We start from the raw sequence: 12,251 nt of genomic DNA, 5'->3' as shown, positions 1-12,251 counted from the left end.
TAACATCCCGGCTGGCCGGCGGCTGCGGCGGGCACGTTGGCCGCCTTTTGACTTTGGCAAATATCAAGGTCCTCCCCCGAGTCGCGTCGGAACATGTTTTTTTCTGCGCCGCTTGTCAGCATGAATTTGCATTGCGCTCTCCACATTTCACCTCCTCCTCTTCCCCTCCCTCCAGCATGCTGCTTGCCATGCATGCAGCGAGACCGGGGAAGGGCAAAGAGAACCCCGCGGTCCTTACGGGTCTCAGCGGAAGATCCTCCATAAAAGCAGAATTTTGCAATTAACATTGTTATCATGCAAAAGTCAACTTCTACAACACTACTTGTGATCTGCACACCAACTGTCTGCAAGCATCACCTGCCAACATTTTGTATTTTGTTCATTAAAGTTACCAGCCCGGCCGCCATTTGGCGACACTGCTGCTCCAAGTTTGTCGTCTGGCCTCGAAGGACGACGAGTCACCGCTACGCATGAGGCGCAACGTGACGGCAAGGCGCGTCCATTCGTTTTACGTCTTATTGTCGTGGCGACGACTTCTGGCAGGCTGCCTGAGCAGATGATGTCTTTGTGCACCTCCGTCGGGGGGAAAGCGCTCCACTTGGCAGAGCTTAACATGCCACACTGCAAAGAGGAAGTGTGAATTGGCTCTAAAAATGAATTTCAAGTAGCTGTCAGGCTGAGAAGGTTGGTATGGAGGCAGACGATGGAAGAGCAATTAGCGGTGCTAAAATACCGTGGACGTCGGATTTCCGCAATCTCGAGAAATAGTTGTTAAAACATGCAAATTAAGTTTGCGCTGTTATTTTTATGTGACGTGTGAAAACATCGTGTTGACTGAAACGCACACTTGTTGAAGATCAAATTATTTGACAATACAGTGATCCCTCGCTACTTCGCGTTTCGTTTATCGCGGCTTCACTACATCGCGAATTTTTTTTTTTTCAAATTAAAAAACATTTAAAAGTCAAAATAAAACTTCTAATTCGAGGAAACACGTCTAACCTTTAGGAGAATGTAGTATTTCTCCAAATATTTGTTAATATTCCGTGTTAGCACGATCGCGAATTAGCATCTTTCCGCTAACTCGTTAGCCTGCCCAGTATTTTTTGTTGGTGACCGTACTTCATGGATTTCACTTATCACGGGTGGTTTTTGGAACCAATTATCCACGATAAGCGAGGGATTATTGTCAGATTTGATTGGCAGATTGTATCCCACCTCTGCCACCCTCAAACATAGCTACAGGAAATATAGCTCGTGTGTCCACAAGAATTCCATTTCGTGACCAAAATGAATCCGTCCTCTCTCTTGTTCTCTTTTTCCAAGTGACCCGCCTCGGCGCGGATGACTCGGCGAGGGCCCGAGGAGGACGTCACGTAAACGCTTGTGACACATGAGGAGCGGCGGCCGAGCGTGAGTAATGTTGAAGGTTCATGAAATGTCGCCAAGACTGCAGATAAAAAATGCACACTCGACCACTTGTCACAAAACTTACATTATTGTTGATTTTAACTTCCATTGTTGCCTCTCTCTCTCTCTCCATTTATTTTCTTTTTTTTTTAATGACAGAGATAAACGCTCTTAATATTTCCTTGAAAGCAAAAAAAATGACGATCGTATGCGTGGAATTTTACAGCATGTCATCTCTTCACATGTGGCCGAGTTGTTTGCTGCGTAATTCATGCAGCATGGTGTAAATACAGCGTGAAGAGAATCTCCCAAGGGGATTAGCAGAATTCACTGGGGAGGGGTAAAAAAAAAAAAATCTCAAAATGTACATCCAGTTTGTAAATAAAAGCATATTCCTCGAATGGAGGCTCATCCAGACCTCTGGACATTTGTCCCGACTCGGCGGTTCTGTGCACCAATGGGGCAGAAGTGCATATAAACGTTGTGGGGGGGTTATGGGCCCGGCGGCGGGGCACCGAGGGACAGAGGGAGACCCAGATAAGCGCTCAGCGGCGCTAATTTAAAAAAAAAAAAAATGGTGTCATGCGAGGAATGTGTCTTTCGAATGTTTAGAATAGTAACCTATGTAGTTCTATTATTTGTTAAAAAGATTTTTGGGGAAAACCTTAACAGTGAGTCTTCAGCTCCGAGCTCTCGTTCATCACGTGCTAGCTTGTTAGCATACACACCTAAACCAGAGGTCAAACTTTTCACCTTTTCCCGGTTGATGCTTTAATGGATTACTCCTTCAATGGCCGCCGCGCTTTTGCCCGTGTATCCCAATTTGGGGTTTTTATCTGCGGATGTTGACGCTTGAGTGGGAAAAGCAGCTATTAGCATTGTGTTTTTGTTGCGCTCCCTGCACTCGGCCTTGTTGCGTAATGGCGTGATTAATTTGGCAAAATGCTTGTCCTCATTACTTCGGTGGGGGTGGAATGCTCGGCGGGCACTTCATTAGGCACACCTGCACGATGTAATGAGAACATCATCGACAATTTTAACAGAGATTAGAAATATATTATTGCACTGAATATTTTGGTTCATTTTTAATTTTAAAAAAATCTATATTCTGTATTTTTTTTTAAATAATATATTTATAATTTTTTTTTTTTTCCCACAGCTTCAGCTGTTTATGGTTGTGTTATTATGTAATGGCCGCTAATTAGGATTCATTTCTTTTTATTCATACACTTAATAAACGGCAGCGTGGGTGTTTTGTGCATTAAGTGACCTCAGTACAGTCAAAGTGTTTTACGTAAGCGTGACACGCAGCTTTTTGTTGTTGTCTGTGCAGCCCCGAGGAGTTCTTTGCATCACGCGACCTCCGTCGTTTCGTCCACGCTGCACCAACGATGCTTCGGATCATACGTACGAGACTTCTGAATCACTCAAACGTGAGTCACGAGAGTCGGAAAAATAGCGACGTTTGTATTTTCGGCTCAGAGGAAGCTGCTGTCAGAGACATCTCGTCAGATATTTAATGTGATAATAGACTGTGAAAGCCGCCCCGTCAATCACAGCAGATGGCGGCCATTGTGTGATGTTGATTGCAAAAATGAACATCACACTCGGTCGAGAAGAAGCTTGACGCGCCGCCATTTTGTTATCGCGGGGAGTAGCGTTCATCGTTACATCATCTCGTCAATTCAATTCAACGTCCCGCCCGGCCTCGGGAGGTTTTGACGGCCAGCCAGCTCGGCTCACCTTCGCCCTCAGCCGAAACGAAACGTCGAGACGGTCCGATTGAGCCAACTTAATTGAATTCGGTGAGCCAAAGAAGGCTCTGCGAGTTGGGGGCGGGGGGGAGCGTTGGTAGCGCCAGGACTCCAGCAGGGATGAAGATGACACAGTTGCCTTGGGGGAGGCAAAGGCTGGATTCATCCGAGCATTATGAGACATTTTCAGCGGATTTCGTCGGTACTCGTGTTGGACGGAGGGGCTGCGTGAGGTCGACTGGAGACATTCACCAAAACATTCGATCTTATGTAAGCTCTGCGAGGTGCACGATGTTTGCTTCCAATAAACATGAGAACAAGAACCCATAATAGACGTACCATCATTTGAAACATTAAGACTTGATTGAAAGGCTAATTTCAGATTTCAGACCCTTCGTTTGCCCAACCCCAAAAATAAATGCATTTTAAAAATCTGATCGTCCCTGCCCTGCCCCAAATGTAAATAATCTAAATAAATACATAAATAAATACATAAATTAAATTATCATCCCAGGCATCCATTTTGTAGGTTTTCAAACTAGGGTTAGGGGAGATTTCTAATTGGGCTCAACCAAGGCCTCAGACCTAAATTTGAAACCCCAACACTGGCCTTAAACCCTATTTTGAAACCCAAACTCTCTCTCTGAACACCTCGTTAGCCATCTTTGCTCGTTGTGACGTGACACACGGGTGACGGCCACAGCGTTTGGCCACGGAGGTCTCGTCAAAGCAGGGTGTGTTGTTTTTGGGAGTGGAGGTCAGACTTATGCAACGCCGCGCATGTGGCGAGATGCGCCCAAAGCGGTGGAGGTGTTTGTGTGAGTCTGTGTGTTGTGTGCTCATAACTGAAGCAGACACAGATGGAGCGTTTGGGTTGGAGGCGCAGCTCCCAGCTGGAAAAACAGATGACAAGATGTATTGAGAGAATATGAAGTGATGCATCGTGGGAAATTTCAGGTCATTATAAACGGCTAATGAGGCCGCCGAGCGTTGCGTTAGCGCACAGGTCAGCGCCGCTTGATTGGATCGCAAAAATGTTGGGAAGCTCTTTTAAACTTGGGTTAAGGTTTTACGATTGGCTTTCAAAGTTGCGGTTTCGGCTTCATGAAGAGCACATTAGCGTTTGTTTGGTGGCTAATTAACTAGCCACTGTGGCTAACATTGGCGCTAATGTTAGCCACAGACATAATATTGATGTTTTGTTTAGCTACAGGGCAAACAATGAAGCAAGTTAAGATGATGAGTAAGCACAAAATATATTTATGCGTTTCATAATTATCGGGACACAACATTAGGTACACCTGAACCATGTAATCCCATAGCAGTGTAAAGATGTTTGCTAGTTGCTTCACATCCTCGTCGCTTTCTGACTAGCAGGTTGTTAGCATGGCGTGATACAAAGGGGAATTTTACGCTCAGCTAATTCCATCTAAGCTCAGCCATTTGTGACGTCACGTTTTCTCCAAAGATGCCCTCGGGATGCACGCCACATGTGACATGGAGAAAGGGATGGAAATCATGGATGAGAGGTGTTGGCTGAGGTCAGCAGAAAGGAGTTAAAAAGAGAATGGAAGGATGAATGTGATTGAATGGATGTTCCTCAGATGGAGGATGTAGAAGAGATGGAGTGACAAATGAAACGTGAGATGATGGAGAGAGCTGGAGGGATGAGGAAGGAAGAGGGGATTGATGACAGGGTAGGAAGAACACGTGTGACAGGAAGTGGCAAGGAAGGAGGAGTGCGCCATGATGAAGGATGGCTGAATAGGAGGATGAAGCGGTGGGCAAATAAAAGGAAGGATGGAGAGAAGATGGACGAGTGCACAGGGATAAAAGGGATAGGTGGAGGGATGAGGGAGAGAAGGATGGAGGGCTGCTGTGGAGGATGGATCACATAAAATGGAATGTAAAGAGGGATGCAGGAATGAAGATGAACACACACACACACACACACACATCTGTAATGCTTTAGCAGTTGATCTTTAAAGCCTGCAGGACTTCTCTTAGCTTGTTAGCCTCCAGCAGCGTGCTAACATGCTAATCTTGAAGCGGATTAAATAATCTTTAATCTTTACATATAGTGAAGGGCCGTGTGTGGAAAAAAATACATTGCATGTGTGGATGTGTGTTTCAGTGTGTGTGTGTTGGTGTGTGTTTATTCCATTCAAAAAAAACACACATTCTGCTATCCTTTGATTGCATTACTTATTGCTGTCATGCAGGGATTTGTTACAGTTCACAACTCGGTCACTTTAATTTTAATTTCAATTTTTATTTCAATTTTTATGGCAGTTCAGGTGTACCTAATGAAGTGTCTCTACGTCTCTGTCATTCCAGCCAGTATAAAATGAGTCTCACACAACTCGGTCACTTTAATTTCAATTTTTATTTTTATTTCAATTTCTATTTTTATTTTTATTTTTATTTTAATGGCAGTTCAGGTGTACCTAATGAAGTGTCTCTACGTCTCTGTCATTCCAGCCAGTATAAAATGAGTCTCCCACTGAAAGAAAATGGCCCGCACAATGTTTCCTAATGAGCCTTTTTGACGCCATCAATACAAGCCTGATTGGCGGAGTGTGTGGATGGCATCAAGAGCGGCAGCTGCTCCAACTCGCTTCATCCTGTGAGTGTATTTTTTTCTTCTGTCTCTATTTACACAGACTTGACAAACCCACTGATTGCTCTTTCACACGTCTTCTAAAATCGAGATGCTCCTCTTCACAATTTATTTAAAGGCGCTGGAAGTAGGAGCACCACATCTGACTTTTTTTGGGGGGGGGTTGATTTCCCCGGAGTCCTTACAAACAAAATAAAATGCTGCTTGGGCATGTCGTCATCATTTTGAGGGTTGAAGCGAGACATTTGAATGGCTTCAAAATCATCTCGATGACGCACTGGCTCCTTTCAATGTTACCACGGCAACCCCGGATTAGCTACTTTCGTAGTAAACCAGCCAGGACACTTTTGAGCATCTTACAATATTTTTTAATAATCATTTTCTACCTTACTGTGTTCACTACATATCAAAATGAGCTTTTTGCATCATTTTGAAGCCCTTTAATGTCGTTTTGGGCTGGAAGGACCTCAACGGTGGGTTGTTTGCGCGTCTCCTCCCTTGTCTGCTAAAACAAAGGTCCTGGACCAAGTGAAGAAGATGATGAGGACAATAAGGATGATGATGTAGTCAAACCCACGCATGCTCTTAATCCAAGCAGCTCATGTAAAGTGATCGGCTAAAAAGGATTTTGGTAAAACCACCCCAGTTATTACCACCCATACAAAATGATCAGTGGTGTTTAAATTAAACAGGAAATCAGCCATTTAACTAATTATGAGGAGACATAATTTTTTTTAAATATTACTATTTATTATAATAATAATAATAATTTTTATTATAATTAATAATCATAAAGTGTGAAGATATTCTCACACACAAGTAGGAATACGCATATATTTTAACAAACTTGTTTTTTAAAACTTGAATAACTGTTCAAATGTAGCTTTACCTTTTCGAAAAAAAAACATTGCCTTTCAGATTTTGGATGTAAGCCATTTGATCTAAGACGTTCCAAAATAGCATCCAATTTAAGAACATTGACGGCATCAATGATGCTATTTTAATGCAAGTCGTACGTAGATGGAATTTGATTTATGACATTTGGATGTGAGGACTGTTTTCGATGACATCACCCCAAAGACCTGCTATGGTTTTGCGGATGGCGAGTCATGCCAATGATCAGCATGCACACAGACGTCAGTCAAAGGGGGAGAGAGCAGGCGGTAAAAAGACGACTAAAGCGGAGCAGGAGGCTGCGGGGGCCTTGACACGCATCTATTTTTAGATTCTGGGAGTAATGTTGTTTCTGCACTCATCCGGGAGCCTTTCGTTACGCCGCCATCGCCATCCGCCATTGCCGCGCGTTTGCACGCTTTTGACAAACGCAGCTGCTTCCGCAGACCGATTTGGACCAACACGATTCTCAGTGCCAAACTGCTCGATGACTTCAAATCTAGTTTCAGATATTTGTGTCATATGTTGTTTCACTTGAGGCCAATAGCTCCCAAAAACTTTATGGTCCTGTGAAAGTTGTACAGTGACCCCTCGCTACTTCGCGTTTCGTTCATCGCGGCTTCACTACATCGCGGATTTTTTTTTCCTCATTAAAAAAAAAACATTTAAAAGTCAAAATAAAACTTCTAAATTGAAGAAACATGTGTCTAACCTTTAGTAGTATGTAGTATTGCTCCAAATGGAATTACATTCCTTTAGAAGTCCGTTTTCGCGTGTTAGCACGATGGCGAATTAGCATCTTTCCGTTAGCCTGCCCAGTACTTCTTGTTGGCGACCGTACTTTGCGGATTTCACTTATCGCGGGGTTTTTTTGGAACCGATTATCCGTGATAAACGAGGGATTACTGTACTTCATGATTGTATTTGACAGGTTTAATCAGCCTCCGCTGATTGTTTTGATGTCCGACATTTGTATTCATTGTATAACGACGATATATTTGGAGTCATTTGCGAGTCCTCCAGGTGTTTAGCGCTAGCTAAGCCTTTGCCACTCAAAAACACAGCAGACATGTTGCGAGTCGACTGAAGGAAAGTAGGCCAGACAGGGGTGGTGTCACGCTGATGCTGCTGCGAGGATCAACCCGCTCTCCTTGTCGACTGCCTGTCAAACTTCTTGGATGTTACATGAACGCCTTCTGGAATGTAGCTTAGATTTGCCCAAGGAACAAAAACTCCTAATTGCCCCAAATTAATTAGTGAAACTCCCGCCCCCTCTCCCCCAAAAAAGCAGGGGGCGCTAAAAATGAGCAATGCTCCAGATGGCGAGAAAGAAAGCTTGACCCAGTACTGACGTTGTGTCCGGTGTCGGAGCCAGTCCATCGGGAGTCTGCCGCACCCGGCGCCTTGCAGGAGGGAGGGCAGCCACACGCCATTGGTAGAGTTGCTCGCCAAACTTGTTGACTCATATGCGCGCGTCTCATCAGCATCCGCCTCCTCTTCTTCCTCCTCCTCCTCCTCTTCCTCCGATCTGATTGCACGCGCCATTCAGCGGGGAATCATTTCTGCTCAGTTTCCACCTACCCCCCCTTCTCCCTGCAACCACAGTGTTTTTTACGCGCATCTTTCTCGGGTGGATTCCACGCAAGCCGCCAGCCTCCATCGAGGAGCCCGCTTTCTTCACTTTCCCCAAAAAAAGGTTCTGATTGAGAGATGGCTTTTATGGTCAAGCACGTGGTGGGGGGCCAGTTGAAGAACTTGACCGGCGGTTTGACGGAGGAGAAACCCGAAGGGGAGAAGACGGACGCGGCGGCGCAGGGGATGACCCAGGAGGAGTTCGAGCAGTACCAGCAACAGTTAGAGGAGGAGAAGTAAGTCGAGAAAAATGACGGGTGACTAAAATGAACGCGTTCCCGTGCGTAAAAAGACGAAGAAGAGACGTGCGTCTTTTACGCACGCGAGCCAGGCGCACACGCGGATGGACGCATTTGAAAACATATGTGGAGACGAAGAGTCACACGCTTCCTTTCTGACAAGGATTCGTGCACGTGGATAATCTGCGCGCGTGCACGAAGCATAGTCTAAATAAGGACGTGTAAAATGGCTGCCCTATAACGAACAAGTATGGAAATGAGACGTAATCTAATGTGTTGTGGAGGCATGCTTGAGGACACCATGCATGCCCAAGGTCATTTGGGAAATCGCTCTACATCATTTGGTACATTTCGAGAAATAAATGTGTATGTGTTGTGGGGGGGACTACAATGCCCAAACGTCCTCAAAAGATGAATACATAAGTTTAAAACTAACTTTATAAAGATACGAAATGAGCATGGGGGTATGACGAGTAACAAAGAGACATTTTTGAAACATTGAGGTTAAGTAAAAGTGGAAAAAGAATAAAAATGCCGAAACCATTTTAAAAATTGTCAAAATGAACAAAGGGGTAAAAGAAACATCATTGAAAGAATGCCAAAGTGAGTAAGACTGTTTTAAATAGTAACAATATATTTAAAAAAAAAAGATGATTAAAAAATGTTTATCAAACTTCCCTTTGAATATTGTCAAAAAACATCCAAAAACAATTCGTGAAGGGTAAAAATTAGACGGGGCCCATTATACGTACTATTATGTATTCTAGTAATTTGCATGAATGTATATATCATATAGACATCTATAGATAGCGCGGTGTTGGTATGCTAGAGGTAACCGAGCGCAAGGTCATCTGGGAATTCGAGTTGTGTGGTTATTGATTGCTGATGTCGCTTTCCACGTCCCGTATCATGTGCCTCAACATTCAAACCAAAGAAGGTCACGTTTGAGTCACAAAAACATTTTTAGCAAATTGACAATAATTAATTTCATTTTGACTGGCTATCATTTGGGACATGATTCCAATTTTGAATTCAAAACACAAGCGACACGCTGACTCAGGCCGCTGTCACGTGACCTTTCATCAGAGTAACTATTAGCCCGAGGCGAAGAAAACATGTTTAGCGATTCCGTGAAGACACGTTATCTACTTCAGGGCGCCTGAGAAGCCACCAACCCGCCCGGTGATGTCCTTCACAAGACTGATGGCTACTCTGGATTTGGTGTTTTGCCCGCATGGGCCTATAACATGACAGCATATCTCGGGGATACTAAAAAAAACAAAACGACCTTGCGCTGACACATTGGGTGCATCGCCTTCAGAGGATGTGATCCTCACAGGCTTGTAGTGCAAATTCCCCCTCCACACGCGTGTGTGTGTGTGTTTGCGGTCTCCATATTCTATTTGTGAGCTCACACGCCACATCTGGCTGACATTATGTCAGCTTTGTTGACTTGTGTGTCTCAGGCCTCTCAACAAATTAAGCAATTGTGATGGGGGATGACTTGAAGCCAACTGGGGCGTGAAGGCCTCAATGAGCTTTGGATTCGGGAGAATAGCGCCCTCTGCTGTAGGAAACCACTCAAAATGCTAATTTAGAGTCTCATCGATTAAAAAAAAAAATATTGATAGCTTGTATTGCTAATTAAGAATTGTTTTCTTCTAAAGTCATCTTGGACAAACTATTTTAACTAAATAAACCGAATTAATGTGCTTTTATTTCAAAAGTGTACAATAATCAACAAAACACAATATGACCTTTTTTAAAAAAAAAAAAAGATTTCCTCTCTCCATTTCAAACAAATTCACAAAATTTGGGATTGCTGTATTGCAGACAAGAACGAGAGGCAAATTTTGCCCAGAAGAAAGCCGAGCGAGCCACCGTGAGGAGTCATTTTCGAGACAAATACAGACTACCAAAGGTATTCGAAATTGTTTACAAAAAAACATATTCAATGTTTACATTACATTAATACTGTCCTTCACGTTTTTGTAAAGTTCACAAAATATGTAAAAACCTGCGTCAAAATTGTCAATTTCAATGTTTTTGCCAAATCAGAACGAGCTGGACGAGACCCAGATCCAGCAGGCGGGCGACGACGTGGTCCTGCCCACCGAGCTGGCCAAGATGATCGCCGAGGACGGCCAGGAGGAGGCCCACAAGCAGTCTGTGCTGGGTCAGCTGTCCAACCTACAGAACGTCGACATGGACCAGCTCAAGGACAAGGCCCAGGCGACGCTGGAGGACCTCAAGAAGCAGACGGAAAACTGCAGTCTCATGTGATGTCGGGGAGATGAGATCTGCCCAAGGTTGAGCTTCTGGGGAGGAAGGAGTAGTTGTGTTTGTTCAAATGATTAATTACGGAAGCTTGGAGCTGCTGCTAAACATTTTTTAACAGGCATTTAGATTTTTAGCCAGTCAAAAAATGTTTACTCCACTTTGGCAGCTCCATAACAATAATGCTAAAAACCCGACTTATTAAATCGAAAACATTTTGCCGAAAATTCTTTGACCTTTGATCTTTTCCTTAACCTGGAAGCTACTTTTATCAATCATGGGCCTTTTTATCGTTTTCTTTTAACCAATGGCGTTCGAGCAAATAAGTCACTTTAGAGACGTTACCGTGCGCAATACATGAGACGTAGCTCTCCAACTTTTTCCGAAAGCAAAGCCTGTCTTTGTGCTGCACATGGAAGTCTCATCGAAATACTCGCTACAAATACATATATAAAAAGCTGCTAGAAAGGCACAAACGTAAATGCTTTTAGAGGCCAAAGTCGGAATATTTGTGTCCTCATAACGCCGATACTTCTGTTGTGTGTACGCGCTGAGCTCGTCGTATGGTGCCGTTTCGTGCCAGTGGATTAGCTGTCGTCGTGTCGAGTGGTGTCCTCGTGAACCTTGTTAGCGCTAATGCTAAGGCCGCGGCCTCGCGGTGTCGTTTTCAGAGGAGTCAGGAGAGAATTATGGTGTTGTTGTTCGTGGACGTTTTGTGTAGCGATGGCAATTTACGCTTCTCCGAGCCACTTTACAATTCGGGTACCGTCATTCATGTGTTCATAAAGACTCAATGTTAACCCTAGCCCATAAATGAAGCCTAGCCTAACCTTATGTTTATAAATTCTTACTATAATGACATGAATCATCTTTGATGACACCCGTTTTGTAAAAGTGGCACCCACCTCAATAACCTACGTTGCTTTATTTTGCCAAATTGCACTTTTGGCATTTGTGTGTGTGCGCGTGTTTTGAAATAAATGTCATCTGGTTGCGGTTAGAAATGTTCCAAATTCAACAGAGCACACTTTTTTTTTGTGGGTGTGTCTCTCTATCTTTGTCCAGCAAATAGATGAATGGAAGCTGGGGAAATCCTCATTGCTGTGGTTCTTGTCACGTGATGATAGTGATTGATCATTGAAATATATAAGAAAAAGTAGCAATAATTATTTTGCAATATTGCTACGAGGAAATAATTGCTGTAATAATAATGACAGTTATAATAATTATAATAGAGGGGAAAGTGAAGCCATAAGCCACGAGACTTGCTTGCTTGCTACAAGCGTGTTGTGTTTTTCTCATCTAATATTTCTGTCATTCTGTCTCTCATGGGAGTTTCAAGTGCAATAAACATATTTTTGGATAATGTTCTCATTTGTGTGTTCTTGAGCATTTTTTCTAGTAATATCTCTGATGTGCAAGGAG

The 12,251-nt window shown here is 43.6% G+C and overlaps 1 protein-coding gene and 1 long non-coding RNA gene across 3 annotated transcripts; both read left to right on the top strand.

Moving 5' to 3' along the window:
- LOC148400941 (uncharacterized) lies at positions 1-5,520 on the top strand. Of its 2 annotated transcripts, none has more exons than XR_015857394.1 (4): positions 1-68; positions 389-684; positions 1,327-1,413; positions 5,502-5,520. It is a non-coding gene; the product is annotated as an uncharacterized LOC148400941 (long non-coding RNA). The 2 variants fall into 2 exon arrangements; XR_015857395.1 differs by having other exon boundaries at positions 5,457-5,516.
- A 2,225-nt stretch (positions 5,521-7,745) lies between these two features.
- Positions 7,746-12,196, top strand: cplx3b (complexin 3b). Its single transcript, XM_088370270.1, has 4 exons — positions 7,746-8,113; positions 8,228-8,546; positions 10,383-10,470; positions 10,608-12,196. Exons 2-4 carry the CDS (start codon positions 8,389-8,391, stop codon positions 10,830-10,832), a joined length of 471 nt encoding a protein of 156 aa, XP_088226396.1. The 5' UTR covers positions 7,746-8,113; positions 8,228-8,388; the 3' UTR covers positions 10,833-12,196.
- Positions 12,197-12,251: the final 55 nt, after the last annotated feature.

This window comes from Syngnathus floridae, chromosome 3 (assembly GCF_059516105.1).
Source record: "Syngnathus floridae isolate MCC-2025c chromosome 3, RoL_Sflo_1.0, whole genome shotgun sequence".
Lineage (NCBI taxonomy): Eukaryota > Metazoa > Chordata > Actinopteri > Syngnathiformes > Syngnathidae > Syngnathus > Syngnathus floridae.
Note: the sequence above shows the minus strand (reverse complement) of the source record. Positions and strands in the feature narration are given on the sequence as shown.

Coding starts and splice junctions, on each gene's coding strand:
- cplx3b (XM_088370270.1), top strand. CDS start 8,389: ATGGCTTTTATGGTCAAGCACGTGGTGGGGGGCCAGTTGAAGAACTTG. Junction 8,547..10,382: donor CAACAGTTAGAGGAGGAGAA/GTAAGTCGAGAA, acceptor GCTGTATTGCAG/ACAAGAACGAGAGGCAAATT. Junction 10,471..10,607: donor ACAAATACAGACTACCAAAG/GTATTCGAAATT, acceptor TTGCCAAATCAG/AACGAGCTGGACGAGACCCA.